The sequence below is a fragment of the Myotis nattereri genome (genome assembly GCF_964212035.1).
Source record: "Myotis nattereri genome assembly, chromosome: 8".
In the NCBI taxonomy this organism is placed as follows: Eukaryota; Metazoa; Chordata; class Mammalia; order Chiroptera; family Vespertilionidae; genus Myotis; species Myotis nattereri.
In genome coordinates, this window is record NC_138083.1 from 45,188,361 (window position 1) to 45,203,687 (window position 15,327).

At 45.5% G+C, this 15,327-nt stretch overlaps 1 protein-coding gene across 1 annotated transcript in view; it reads left to right on the top strand.

The window, feature by feature from the left end:
• Positions 1–1,562: 1,562 nt before the first annotated feature.
• ZCCHC2 (zinc finger CCHC-type containing 2) overlaps positions 1,563–15,327 on the top strand; it is a gene marked incomplete at its 5' end in the record, with an annotated part of 57,686 nt that continues 43,921 nt past the window's right edge. The window contains 2 exons of the mRNA XM_081096660.1: positions 1,563–2,477; positions 13,989–14,100. Coding sequence (XP_080952786.1) covers positions 1,563–2,477; positions 13,989–14,100 — 1,027 coding nt within the window. The remainder of the gene's footprint in view (positions 2,478–13,988; positions 14,101–15,327) is intronic.

The following is a 15,327-nucleotide window of genomic DNA, read 5'->3' on the forward strand; positions in this document are numbered from 1 at the left end:
GTGTCACCCACTGAATCTCTACTCGGGCCCCACCCAATGTGGCTCCGTTGATTGGGTCCTCCCTGCACCAAAATGTTGCCGGTTAGGTCAGGGCACGTGCCTGGGTTGCGGGCTCCATCCCCACCCCCACCCCACCCCACCCCACCCCACCCCGTGGGAGGCTTGCAGGAGGCAGCCAATTGATGTTCAGCGATGTTTCGTCTCTCTCCCTCTCTAAAAACCAATTTTTAAAAATCTTAAAAAAAAAAAAACCTACCCCGTTTGCCCCCTCCTGTAATAGCCTCATTCGCTGATCCCCTTTAATTAAAATTTAAAAGAAATATTACTTGGCAAATAAAATGATTCCCAAAAGATGGAGAGGGTCTAGAGGGGGCGTTTGCTATAAACTGTGGGAATAATTCCCAAAGAGCGTTACAGACCAGAGGCCACCGTTAGGCCGGGGCGGCCACACCAGTGCGTTCCTCTCCGCGCAGAAGCGGCTCGCCCTCGGGTCGGTCGGGTCACCTCTGCGCCCCCTGGGTCGCGCCCCACCGCCTTCGGTGCAGCCCGCAGTAGGCGTGGGCGCTCGCTCGGGATCGGGGTGTCCGCCCGCCGCCCGGCCACGCCCCTGCCTCCAGTCCCAGGCCCGCGATTCTCAACACCGAGGCAGAACCACCGATCCTGGTGAAGTTGCAGCGGGAAGTGTCCCACTGCTGACTCCCAGGCGGCCGGCCAGGCGGCGGCGGGCAGAACGACTCCAGCTGGGGCAGCGAGCGCACTTGAGACGGACCCGGCTTCCGCGACCGCGAGGGCTCACGCGGCGCTGGCGGAGGTGGGGCGGCGGCCCAAGCGAGCAGGCGGAGCAGGGGAATCAGGAGTGAAAAGTGGGGTGGGGGCCCGAGGAGAAGATGGACTTCCCCACTTCCCTCCTCTCACGTGCGCCTCGCACGCCCCTCGCCCCGCTCCGGCTCACCCAGCCGCCCCACCGTCACACCCGTGTCCCCCCACCGGCCGCCAACAACTAGACTTTTAAGACCACGCGGAAACGGCCCGGAGGGAGGCGGCCGGCAGCAGTTGGGCGTGGCTTCGTAGGGAGAGGCGGGCCCTGGGGGCGGGGAGAGCCAACGCAACCGTCGGCTGGGACCAGTGATTGGCTGAGGTGCCTGCGCGAAGCCCGCAAGCGTCTCCGCCCGGACCGGCCGCCCCTCCTCTTCTCCCAGCTGCTGGGTCCGCACTAGCTCGTGAGGGAACCGCTCCGGCGTCACCGCACCCAGCACGGTGAAGACGACGGGACCGAGGGAGGTGGAAGGAAGACACGCTCGCTCGCTCCCACCCGCACCTGGGCCCCCTGAGCCGGCGCGGAGCCCGGGAGGAGGAGCCGCCGCGGGCACGCCCCGCCTCTGGCCCGGGAAGACGACGCCAGCGACCTCGCCGGCCGGCCGCCGCCCCCTTCGCCGGCGGAGACCCGCCCCTGACCCTCCCCCGGCGGCATGGGGGAGCCCCGCTTCTGACCGCCGGGCCGCGCCTCGGCCCCCGCCCCTCCGCCCGCCCCCGCTCGCATGTCCGCGCCGCCTTAGCCGAGGATGCTGAGGATGAAGCTGCCGCTGAAGCCGACGCACCCCGCGGAGCCGCCGCCCGAGGCGGAGGAGCCCGAGGCGGATGCGCGGCCGGGAGCTAAGGCGCCGCCGCGCCGCCGCCGCGACTGCCGTCCCCCGCCTCCCGCGGGCCCGCTGCGGGGCCACCCGCCGCCGCCGCCGCCCCGGGGGCTCGGGCCGCCTGTTGCTGGCGGAGCGGCGGCGGGGGCGGGCATGCCGGGCGGCGGCGGCCCCGCGGCGGCGCTGCGCGAGCAGGAGCGGGTGTACGAGTGGTTTGGGCTGGTGCTGGGCTCGGCGCAGCGCCTGGAGTTCATGTGCGGGCTGCTGGACCTGTGCAACCCGCTGGAGCTGCGCTTCCTGGGCTCGTGCCTGGAGGACCTGGCGCGCAAAGACTACCACTACCTGCGCGACTCGGAGGCCAAGGCCAACGGCCTCTCGGATCCGGGGCCCCTGGCCGACTTCCGAGAGCCCGCCGTGCGCTCGCGGCTCATCGTCTACCTGGCTCTGCTGGGCTCGGAGAACCGCGAGGCCGCCGGCCGTCTGCACCGCCTCCTGCCCCAGGTGGACTCGGTGCTCAAGAGCCTACGCGCGGCCCGGGGCGACGCGGAGGACGAGCCCGGCGAGCACGGCTCGGACGCGGTTGGCGAGGAGGACGCCGAGAAGGACGGCTCCGGCCCGGAAGGCAGCGGCGCCGAGTCCCGGGCCGGCGATGGGCTGGGCTTCAGGGCCCAGGAGGAACTGCTGCTGCTCTTCACCATGGCTTCGCTGCACCCGGCCTTCTCCTTCCACCAGCGGGTCACCCTGCGGGAGCACCTGGAGAGGCTCCGCAGCGCGCTCCGCCGGGGCCCCGAGGACGCGGAGGTGGAGGTGGAGCCATGCAACTTTGTTGGCCCCCGGGCCCAGGTAAGGGCGCGCGATCCTCCCAGCCCCCGCGGGGCAGTCACGCCAGGCGGGTCCCCGGCTTGGGTTTGGGGCACCACTAGGCCGAGCCTGAGCCCGGGGGCGCAGGTGGCTCGGATTCCCCGCCCTGTAGTACCTTCCAGCCCCGGAGTACTCATCTTCGTTTTGCTGGGCCGCCGCAGTTCCACTCACCACCACCCCCCCCCCCCCCCCCCGCATTCACAGGCACCCGCCATAGCAGAATACTCTAGAAGTCTCTTCCGTAACGGAATCGCCACGGAAAACGTGGTGCACTCAGCCCGAGTCCCCTCTCGGATGAAGGGTCTCTGGACATTTCTGGCTTTGAGCATCCTTCGGGCCCTAGATGCCGGGAAAACGAAGCGCTATCGGAGCCGGTGTGCGACCGCAGCCTGGCCGTGGGCAGTGCCTTGCCTTTCTCGTGGGCGCTCTGCTTGCACATCTTAAAGCCCTGCGGTACCCGTTCGCCAAGTGTCCTGAGATGCGCTCCCAGCGTGCTGCCCTGCCTTGCCACACCGGGGCTCGTTTTGTTCAGTGTGTGCCTGACTTACAAGGGGGTCCTAAGGGGCTTATGGCCCCCTTTCAAATAACTTGATTTCTGAGTTATTTGAACGAAATCTGAAGTGGAGATATGCGAATTGACTCAAACTAGTTAAGGAGTAGCGCTAGTTAAGGAGTAGCGCTCCCTGTCTGCGTAGGGAAAGCTCTCCTAAGGTGAGCTGGTTATACTTTTATCTCTGGCATAACCTGCTTTCCAGATTTGGGTCTGGGAATATTTGTTGGGCCTTTACTGTAGGCATAAGTGTTGTTTTCTAAAAAGTTATTAAACACCAAAGTGTAGTAGACGAGAGTCCAGAGTCACTTGTGGCAAACATTAAGGAAGATGAAATTTTTATAGAGCTATGAAAGTAATTTAATGATCATATAGACCCCATATAAAGTTCTTGAGCATGGCAATTTAGTGAAGGAGAGGGGAGGCGGTTTCAGTTAGAGTAAAAACTATGTACAGTAAGAGTTTGTTTTCGTGGTTCACAATTACTTAAACAGTATTAAATTGGACGCCTTACTTTTCAACGTAGGCGGTTTCCAGGCTGGTACACTGGAAAGGGCGTTTTGCTTTTGCCCTTCCCCGCCCCTTGCTTGAAAGTTAATTTAACTCCTATATCTGAATTGGGGGGCTGAAGATACTTAGTGCTAATCAAAGCTGAGCCTCTCCTTTTAAAAAGGAGGCTACTGTGAGGTAACTAACTCAATTTTAGGATACAATATCAAACTCAGATGTAATGTCTAATTTTTTTGTTTGAAATTTTATCTTCAAATGTTTATTTACTGGTAGCATGCAGCTGTGTATACTGGTGGTAAAAACTCAATTCTTAAGCCTACTCACAATAATTCAGAAGAGTTTCATATGCACTGCCATTAAATTTAGAAAAGAAAGCCTGCACTCAGGAGCAATACTTTTATTTTTAAAAAATTTCTTGGTATAGCTTATATTGTAAAGATAACCTTAGATTGTAAGTTTAATGAAAATGCTAGTATGGAAACCGTTTGTATCATTCCTTTCATATCATTACAACTAATCTATTTGAGATTTAACTGCTGGGAGTCTTTTTTCCTTTAAATTTTGCTTGTCATGCAAGTGTTGGAAGGCGACTAGACAAGAAGGAGATGCGTGCACACCAGAGTAATGCGATTTTTATCTTGACTGCAGTGTGTGCCTTTCCTGGCATCCAGTGAGTGCCGGGAGGAGTGGAGAAAGTGAGGCTGGGCATGCTGCCATTAATTTCAGCACTTGGTTCCCTGTCAGGCAGTGCCCAGTGCTGTGGCCATGAGCTGAAGTGGGGGGACAAATCATAGGGGATACGGCCTACAGGTGACGCCGAAGGCTATTTCTAGACACTAGTGGTGTGTGCTACTTTTCTCTCCAGTAGTTGTTTGCAGTCATTTGCGTCTCTTTAAATTGTTACGACCTCGCATTTTCTGCTGCTAGCATGGACTCCGAGGCCCCCAGCTGTGGCATGCTCTGGCCTTGAAGACATTTCCGCTTTTGTTGCTTGCAAGCTGTCACTCCAGAGCTGCTGATGGGGGTGGATTGCTTTCAATCCCCTTTTCCTGTAGTCCACCCCAGCTACTCCGCGACCTTCTGCCGATGCTCCCGGGGAGGAGTGCTCACCTTGGGGTGTGCAGAGAGGCTCCCGAGTCTCGCTTGTCCTTCGTGCGTCAGCGCAGCGGCGCGGCGTAGATCCCCGCGGTCTGGCGCGGCCGCGGACCCGCCCCGGGCGATGGGGGCCTGTCCCGCGGGGCGCCCCCGCCCCCGCCCCCGCCCCCGCCCAGCAAGATGGCGGCCGCGCGCCGCCCACGTGACTGTCGTGCTGGCCCCGCCCCCCTGGGGGCGGGCTGAGGGTGCGGCTCGCTCCGGGGTGTTCTCTCTGCTGGGCCGGGCCGGGCCGGAATGCTGAGCCCAGGGAGAACCACGTGGGTGGTGGTGTCCGGGAACTCGGGAAGTTCCTGAGGCAGGCAGCCTTTGATTGTCCCGGAAGTAACCTTTTAGGCATACGTTTGTAACTTTTTCCGTAGGAATCATTCTATTTCTTACTGTCTCAGTATCCTCCATACTAAGTGGATAAAGTAGGACTCATCTTTAAGGTTTTGTGTGGGGTTTTTTGTATTTAGAGTAAGAGTGGGCTAGCCCAGAATAGCGTTCCTGGCTCTTTCAAGACTTGTATTCAGTGCCTAGTATGCAGTAGTCTCTCTTTAAAAATAAATCTTTTTAAACATGTTTACAGGTTGAACGGGTGTTGTGTTTTATTTTGAATGCTCTATTAATTATATGCTTTCAATTTGACCAGGCTCAGCAACTGTTTATGACATACCATGGTTAGGATGTTAATGGCTGAGGTGATAAGTCCACAAACTTAACCACTAGGCTAGAGTATACTTACCAGTCATTTTAGAAAAATGGAGGAAGATTACACAAGTATGTTTCTAACAGTAACATTGCTAGAGTTTTCCTGTGTGATTTGGGTGATTTTAGAGTAAATATTATATTGGATTGTAATTAAGTGTTGGCATTGCTTTTTGGAGACTTGTGTATAAAGCTCATGTTCTTCATAACTGTAGTGGACTGCCAGTCACTTGCATAAAATAGGTCACTGGCCGAAACCGGTTTGGCTCAGTGGATAGAGCGTCAGCATGCGGACTGAAAGGTCCCAGGTTCGATTCCGGTCAAGGGCATGTACCTGGGTTGCAGGCACATCCCCAGTAGGAGATGTGCAGGAGGCAGCTGATCGATGTTTCTCTCTCATCGATGTTTCTAACTCTCTATCTCTCTCCTTTCCTCTCTGTAAAAAATCAATAAAATATAAAAAAAAAATGGCTCACTGGGCAGTGGTGAAGATACTCATTAACTGTGTACTAGGAAATTTGGGTGATTGATCTAGTTACAGATTGTATACATAGCATAACTGAAAAGACTTGGTTTTAAAAATGGGTCCCAAACTATAAATGATAATGTTAGCAGTAGTAAAAAAATAATAATAATAAAACCTGCATAAATATTTTGAAAGGTTATCGTTTTGGTTTTTTTTCATTGAAAAGAGAAAAAAGAGCCAAGTTTTCTCTCTCTGAATGCCTAAAGACACTCTTAATTGTTCACAAAAATGAATATTATAATTGTGGAGACTTAACTCCTATTTAGCAACACAAAGTTGAAAAAAAGGTTAGTGGTTAGTATCATTGGTATGGCTATGTTTCTCTGGAGATTGTGTTTTCAGTGTCCTCAAAACTTAGTTGCCTGGCAAGTAATACTAATGTTTGAATTAAAGGTAGAAACTGATAGATCATCCTGTGTCTTAGTGTTATTTGAATTCGCAAAACATATTTGAACTCACAAATTAAGTGGCCATGGGACCTTCACTTAAAGAAATCAATGGAGTTACTAAAAAAGAAAACTACAAAATTGTCACTTCCTCAGCATAATTAAGTGAATTAGCTATTTGTACTTGACAGAGCAAGTACCTCAACTCATTTTCATAATACAGATTATGTATTGGTAATGTTGGGGCCCAAAAAAGAAAAATTTCAAAGACTTTTAACATAAATGCCCTACTCTGAGATAACGAGTGTATCTTAGCAACCAGAACCCTGGTGAAACAGATCACTGACTTAAAAAGAGGGGAGAGGTAGTGGTTAGGTTTTCAGTTGTTACTGTATCAGGCACTGAAAAGATGCTCCCTAAAAATGGTTTTTAAAAGGAACAGTTCTAAAGCTCACAGGTAATAAATGCCATTAATTTGTTGGCCACTGCTGGGATATTTTACAGTGAAGAGTCTCACTGGGGCATTGAGAAGGCTTTCTTCCTACAAAAGGGATAATAGTGCTTACATTAGGATTGTTGGGATTAAATGAACAAGTACCTGTAGAATAATGCCTGGCTCAGGATCTTCAATAAATGTTAGCAATCATAGGTCAAAGTTAAGCCTTGTTTGTAAGGTGGTAGAAGAGTGGGTACAGCATCTCACAGATTGAGAGTGGGATCAGAGCTAGGTAACCATGTCTTTTATGAGAAATTTTAGGTTGATTTGGCTGCAGCAAAGAATAAAAGCACTTAAGTTATAACTGCCTTTTGAAAAAGGCTTTTAGAATATCAGAGTTAAGTAGTGATTATATTAGTAACAAATGGGAGCTATTGGGTATCCTCCCCCTGTTACTTATGTTTTCTGTGCAATGGTTTTCTCAGGTAAGGAGAACTAGGGGAAGTCACATTTATACCTCAGTAGGAGATGAGGGTTGTGGAGGTGGACAGGAAGCTAGTTCTTTTTCTGAAATTAACCAGTGTAATAGAGATATTTTTAAAACTACCTTTGTTATATTTTGTGGGGAGCGGGGACAGGCCTTGAGTGATAGCCATGTTTAGTAGATCACTAGATTCAGAGGCTTAAATTCTCCCACTAGCTCTTTGATATTAACCAGAGCACTTAGATCCCTGTGAGGTCGTCTTAACTGTAAAATGGGGATAAGAACTGCCTTTTAAAGTTGGCATGATTGAATTAATGAGATAAGGTGCAAAATAATTCACATACTATCAGGAGTACAAGTTCTCTGTTGAGAATGATGCTCAATGCATTTTTCTTTTCCACTACAATGTAGTCATCCAAATTGTTATATCAGTTGTTTTCAGGAATGATATTTTTTTTTTCCACTCAATAAAAGTCCATAGGGTGTAGTATTTTCTATATTGTTCTCTGTTACTATAACTCTAAATTGATTGGTGTTCAGGAAGGATGGGTAATTGAAAAGGTAGTATTTGAGACACATTTATTTGGGACAGTTATTTTTGTTAATACACTGCAAAGATCTGGTATGCTACAGATAAAAGAAGCCCAAAGGAAAAGGAAAAACAAGACCTCCCAGCATTTCTCTGAGTCACAATTCATTGAAATACATATTCTCCCCATACTGGATTTATGAATGGGAATGGAGAAAATACATGGTTTTAATTTGAATTATCATTAACTACTGTGCAACTAACTTACTTAGATTTATATTCAGTTTTCACATTTAGCTAGAAAATGATTCTATAAATTAAAGCTATTTTGCAGTTTTGTTAAGTTACATAATTTTTTGTTAGTTTATAGCACAGACTAGAACCCATGAATAATTAAGGAACATTTTTGTATCTTGTTTTATAAATGCTACTAGAGACCCGGTGCACGACATTCGTGCACTGGAGGGGGTTGGGGAGGGGGGAAGTGGAGGGTCCCTCATCCCGGCCTGCGCCTGCCCTCTTGCATTCCGGAACCCCTCGCTCCTTACTGCCTGCCTACTCGCTGCTCCTTAGCGCTGCTGCGGAGGCAGGAGAGGCTCCTGCCACCACCACTGCACTCGCAAGCCATGAGCCCGGCTTCTGGCTAAGTGGTGCTCCCCCTGTAGAAGTGCAGTGACCACCAGGGGGCAGCTCCTGCATTGAGCGTCTACCCCCGGTGGTCAGTGTGCATCAGCAACCAGTCATTCTGCTGTTCGGTCTATTTGCATATTAGCCTTTTATTATATAGGATGTAGATGGCTGATATTTAAGCTTATTTAATATTTTTGTCCTTTCTAGAGAAATACTGAGCCAGTATTTTTCAAAGAGAAATAAAAGGCCTGCACTCCCTTCAAAGCAGATGAGCTTCACTTTTACAGACTATTTTTCATTATGGAGGACTGTGTCTGATAGCACTCCTTTTACTCGTAGAGAATGCCTTGTCACAAAAGCCTCTTTCATCCAGTCTATGTAAACAGTCACTCTAGAAGGGAAGTGCCTAATCGGGTGTTTATGTTACAGGTGGCAGAGCTGCTGGACATGCAGTAGTACATTTCCTTCTGTTCTTCCTATGCTGCAGGGAACATTTGGTTTTTAATTCCTTTCTAAATGTCTTAGAGCATTAGGAGGGTTTTATGTTCATTCAAAAAATAATTTATTTGAGGTCAGATTAGATTTTTAAAACGTCACTTTGGCAAGTTTAGTCTTTCCAAGTTTTAGTATAAAATAGGGATATCATCACCATTTATTGTATATGTAACTGCTGTGAAGATGAACATGTATATGAAAATGCTTGTTAAACAAGATATATACTCACACATACATATGTATCAATCTATATGTCAATTGTCGTAGAGTGACTACAGAACAGAAATATAGAAGTTTGAAGAAAATAATAGGGGTTGGGTTCAGAGTGCCTTGAAGGTCAGATGAAAGGGATAAGTTTCCAGCAGGTTGCAGGGGGAGTCAGTACAAATTTGTATGTGTGTCTGCCTGCCTGTGGTATGTCTGCTTGAAATGGCTACTGTCACTTTAAACTTAATGTGTATAAAAAGAATGCATCATTGATTAAAAAAAATAACACCTTACAAAGTCATCCAGTTTTCTCAATACTACCATTATATTTCTAGACACTCTCTGATTTGCTTGATAACCTAAATCCTGGCTCCCCTCATATCCTGAATCCACCATTTCCTCATCCTTGCCGACACCATTCCCTTTTGGGACTTTATGCCTAGACTTTTATAGTTATCTGACTGGTTCCCATCTGTTATCTATTGCATATTGCTGCCAGATACATCTTACTAAAGCAGTATTACCACATTTTCTTGCCGTGATGTCTGGAGCTTGGCCACTGATAAGTCTTTAAACTCAAAATCTCTTTCTTCCACAATTTCTTCATACATCTTACCTTCCATTCAAGGCTGGCTCATCTCATGCCATCATCTTTCTTGCATAATGGTAGAACAGGAGGTTAGTAAAGAAACACAGGTGCTGGTGCTAAAGAGGGGGGACCCCAGCTTTGGTCTAGGTAGGAAACCATGACTACTCCTTCTCTGCATTCTAGACCTTTGTAGTTTTGTGGTCCAGTGATGTATATTTTTCACCATTCCACCTGTCAACTACAGATGGTGCTGTTCAGGTTGAATTAGAAACAGCAAGGCCAGTTCTTAGGTAAAAGCTGCCACCCTTCTCTTTTATTCTCTACTCCCCTCTTCCTTCTAGGCTTCCTTATCGGCATTCTTTTGCCAGATCTTCTCTAATTGTGCATCCTACAAGTTCTCTCTAGAAAAGGCAATGACATCGACAAATGTTAATATTTTTATTTGTAATAAATTCAGAGCTCCCAAAATACATAGAAAGTTATAGTGATGAGTTTCCCTCCTCCATATTGTTCCACCCATCTGGTTCTAGACACCCCCCCCCCCCACACACACACACACATACACAGATAACCATTGTTCACAAATGTCATGTTAACAGCTTGCATAGCTGCTATTGCAGTGGGCTGTGATAGAGGAGAGTATACACAGATTCAGTAAATCATCTGGCCCTTCACCCCACATTCATTTAGCCAGGCTTTTAAGAGAATTCTGCCACATGGCCTTGTTGAATCACCTTATCCCCGCATTTCTGGTTAAACTAAATAAGTTACGTAGGAAGAGCTTCCACAATCATAGAATCCATATCATGCTCTTTCTGAGCTATTGATTCATTGGTACCCCTTCCCTCAACCTTTGTTAGTTTAGTTGTTTGAGCATAACTTTAATATATTTACCAGCCATGTTTCTCCTCACACCAGAACTTGCCTTTCGTCAGATGCTATAGGTGATTTAAGGCATTACTTTGGGTTGGGTTGAGTTGTGCTATTTCATTGAGTGGAGATGAGAAAAACATCTGCCTTCTCTACCACATCCTCTCAATTGAAGAGACAGGCAGTAAGTAATTCTTAAATTTTCCCTAGAGAATTCCCTCTTCTTCCACCAAAAATGGATAAAATTTGACATTTCAGTAATGTTTCTGATGAGTCATTTTCTAACATTCAACACAAGACATTCTACGAATCTTGCTTAAATAATAACATGTTTTGGTTGTAGCCCTTTAAATAAGAGAATTTGAAAGCTGTAACTGTATAACCAGTTACCCCAAAATTTAGTGGCTTAGTCCAACAACCTTTTTATTATTTCTCGAAGCTCTATGGGCCAGGAATTTGGACAGGTAACTAAAGGTGAGGTCTGTTTGTCTCTTCTCCAGAATGTTTGGAGACAAAACACATCTGGGGACTGGAGGTGCTTTCTCCCTCCCTCCTCTCTGTGTGTTCCATCTATAGTTAGACCTTTGTTAGAGTAAAATGTGGCCAATGCAACTGACTTTTGTTCTCAGGGTATGTTTTCAAAGAGTCTTTTTAGGCTGTCCAACCGTTTGACTATTCCACAAACTTTCCCACATTTAAGAAATCTCAAGTGTGTAATTGTGATGGATCTTCATGTGTAAAATATAATCTTAGTAATCTCTGGAATGAACAAGATGTCTAGCTCACGTGTGTTACTTGACATGTGGATTTGAGTTAGCCAGGAGCTCTCAGAGTTTATTAAACCGGGAGGCTTTTTCTTGGTTGCTAAATTGTGTTCTTAAAGTAACTTCAGACTTTAAAAATGTGATTATGATTATGAAGCAAACCACTTTCTCATGGTTACTTCAATATAATATTTGTGGAGGCAACATTGTGGTAAAATATATATAACAAAAGTTTCCATTTTGACCCTTTTAATTGTATAATTTAGTGGCATTAAGTACATTCACATTCATATTGTTGTGCAACCATCACCACTGTTCATCTCCAGAACTTTTCTTTTATCCTAACAGAACCTGTATTTACTCCCCATTTCCCTTTCTCTAGCCCTATTCTACTTTCTCTATGAACTAGGTGCCTTATATAAGTGGAATCGTACAATATTTATTCTCTTGTGTCTGGCTTGTTTCACTTAGCATAATGTCCTCAAAGTTGATCCCTGTTGTCGCATCTGTCAGAATTTTATTCCTTTTTAAGGCTAATATTTCATTTGTGTACACACACACACACACACACACACACACACACACACCATTTTATCTCTTCATCCCTCATTGGATGTTTGAGTTATTTCTACCTTTTGGCTATTGTGAATAATGCTGCTATGAACATTGGAGTACCAGTTATCTATTCTAGTCTCAGTTCTTCTGGGTATACATCTAGAAGTGGAATTGCTGGATCATATGGTAATTCGATGTTTAATTTTTTTTTTTTTTGAGGAACTGTTGGACTGTCTTTCATAATGACCACACTATTTTACATTCCTTACCAGCATTGCACAAGGTTCCAATTTTTCCAAATTCTTGCCAATACTTGTTTTCTGGCTTTTGGTTAATAGCCATCCTAATGGGCATGAAGTGCATCTCATTGTGGTTTTGATTTTTTTCATTTTCCTACTGAAAACTATTGGGTTTTATATATTTTGATTTACATTGGAAGGTGTGTGTAATTTTTAATTTATGAACCACACATAAGCATGGTAGAAAAATATTCTATAGGAAATGGTTTACCTCATCAACTAAACTTCTTCCAGCTAACACAAGTATTTGAGAGGATTACAGTGCTTTATTTGTATTAATTTTTAAAGTACAGTAGTGTTAGGCCAATGTGGTTTTATTACTTTGTAGTAAATGATTATATGGTTTGGGTTGGATATACATTGATTGTGTTATCATTAGAAGAATTCCTGTATCCAACTTTTTAACATCAGTAATGATGGAAAGTGATGAATACCATCGTGCTAAATGTTTTAGAGGTTGGATGTTGACTTAAGAGGTCTGTGTTCTTCTCATTAAGTGCTTCTTTGTAGACAGTCTTTATTCCTTGGGCTTCTAGAAGAAGACAACTACTGTATAAGGCTGAAGCTTAGCTCCCCAGAGTATCGAATGTGATACTTTATTCCCAGAGAGCTGTCAACTGGCAGGCCAGGATGCATAATGAGACAGCAGAACCAAATATTTTACAATAGGATTTTTAGGAAGTTTCAGCTGTTCTGTTTGCTTCATTTCTTTATACAGTTTTAAAACATGAATGTATATTATTTATTGCAAATTTGTAAAATTGTAGTTGGTTCTTGAATCTGAGGTGATTTTGGTTTGAGTAGTGTTTTAAGATTCTGAACATAAAAAAAAAGATTCTGAACATGAAGAGGGGGGGTATGGTATGAATTTTGATAAAGAACCACTTTCTTATTCGGCTTAACCAGTGTGTTATAGTAACAGTCTACACATGATAATGCTGGAGAGCTGTGTGTACACCAGCCTGCTCTGTATTCCTTTAAGCAGCAGTTCTAGGAGTAAAACTCACCCCAGTTCACTGATGACTGGCTGAGCAATTAGATTTAGAACACCTAGTTACCGTGAGGTGGTTTAACGTTAGTAATACACTCACTGTCTATACACATTCTTGTTTAGAAAGATTTTTTTTTAAAATATATTTTATTGATTTTCTTACAGAGAGGAAGGGAGAGGGATAGAGAGTTAGAAACATCGATGAGAGAGAAACATCCATCAGCTGCCTCCTGCACATCCCCCACCGGTGATATGCCCGCAACCAAGGTACATGCCCCTAACTGGAATCGAACCTGGGACCCTTCAGTCCCCAGGCCGACGCTCTATCCACTGAGCCAAACCGGTCAGGGCGATTTGGTTTTTTTTGATACTTTTTGTAAAACATTTTCCCAACAAAGCATCTTGTTAGATAGTCACTAAACCCAAGTAATGAATAAAAATTGCACAATAATTAATGTAAAGAATACCAATGTCCTTACGTAGTGGGGGATTAACATAAAGGGCACCATCTTTTATTTATGTTGCTTCAATTCTGGTTCATTTTGGTATAGAATTGTCATCTTTGGCAATTCTGAAAGGTAATATGCAAGAAAAGTGGAACAGTGAGTAGTTGATAGAATATTGCTCTTAAATGAAGATAAATATTGATAATTCTTTTCCTTACTCCTGTGACTTTTTGCACCTTTCTGCCTTTACTTTGTAATCACCTATTTGGTCTCTAAAAATTGCTATTAAAAGGGTTGCTACTAAAAGTACAAGACTTTAATCTGGTTTATTTTATAGGATTTACTCTTCTCAGTCAATTAACTTGTGGCCCTTTTCTGATCTAGAATGACTCTGCTCACGGTGATTATGTGCAAGCTAAGGAGGCCAGTTTAATGGAACACGCCTCAATACCTCATGACGGACTTACTGTGGCACCTCATAGAACCCAGCGAGAAGGTATGCTGTATTTTTTGCTAACATAAAGCATCTATAAGTGGAAAGATTACAGAGTGCTATTTACATTGGTTCACTCTTACTCTCTGTCTCCTTTTTGGAGTAGAGAAAGCCTGCTGGTCCTTGGTTTAGTTCAAAAGCCAGTCCTCCTATTTGTTTGAGTCTGCATCTGGGCTATAGCTCCATAGCACTCGGCCCACCCTTGTAGTCAGTTGTCTTCAATCTGGTTGAATGTCTTTGGAGGGCAAAAATCTTAACATATTCCCAAAGTTTTTATTATAGGGCTATATCTGTAGGATGTGCTCAGTGTCTACTAAAAAAAAAGTACTTTTATAGAAGATCACTGTAAGAGAGAGAAGAAATTTCTTACAAGTCCATTCTTCCTGCAGTAATGCAGTTTTCAAGAGAGCTGGAGATGGGGGAATGAAAAGACTTTGCCATGTGCAAAGAAGTGAGTTTAGACATGCTCTTAACATTTGGGGAGTCCATTACATGTGTTGAGGGAAACAGTGAAATGGAAAATCTAGACAGCTACCCGGCAGCCTTTGAAGAGTGAAGGATGGGTGAGAATTCACGCTAGTTATCACAGCTTTGAATTGACATTATTTTATCTCTTTTTAGTCCAAATAATAATCCTTTCGGTGTAATACATTTTTCCTTACAGAGGAAAAATAGGTAGAAATGTTTAATGTATAAAAAGTTTACATTTCTAATCAAGAATATCGAATTGCTTGAGCCATAGACTCTTCCACCAAGCATGGGAATCATCTAAAAGGAGCTTGGTTTTACAGTGAAGGTCCTTTTAAAAAAAAAAAAAAAAGAAAATTGAAAAGATTACATCAAAATGCTAACAGTTAAGGTGGTACTAGAGATAATTTTTTGTATTCTTAATTTTTATTAATCCTCACTGAGGATATTTTTTTCCATTGATTTTCAAAGAGGAGTGGGAGGAATGGAGAGGGGGGAGAGAGGAGGAAGGGAGGGGGGAGAGTGGAGGAAGGGAGGGGGGAGAGTGGAGGAAGGGAGGGGGAGAGAGAGAGAGAGAGAGAGAGAGAGGAAGAAAGAGAGGAAGAAAGAGAGAAAGAAAGAAACATCTATGTGAGAGACACACATCAATTGGTTCCCTTCCGCATACTCCCAAACTAGAGCTGGGGATCTGACTTGCAACCCAGGTATGTGCCCTTGACCGGGAATCGAACCCAAGACCTTTAGGTGTGTGGACCAACACTC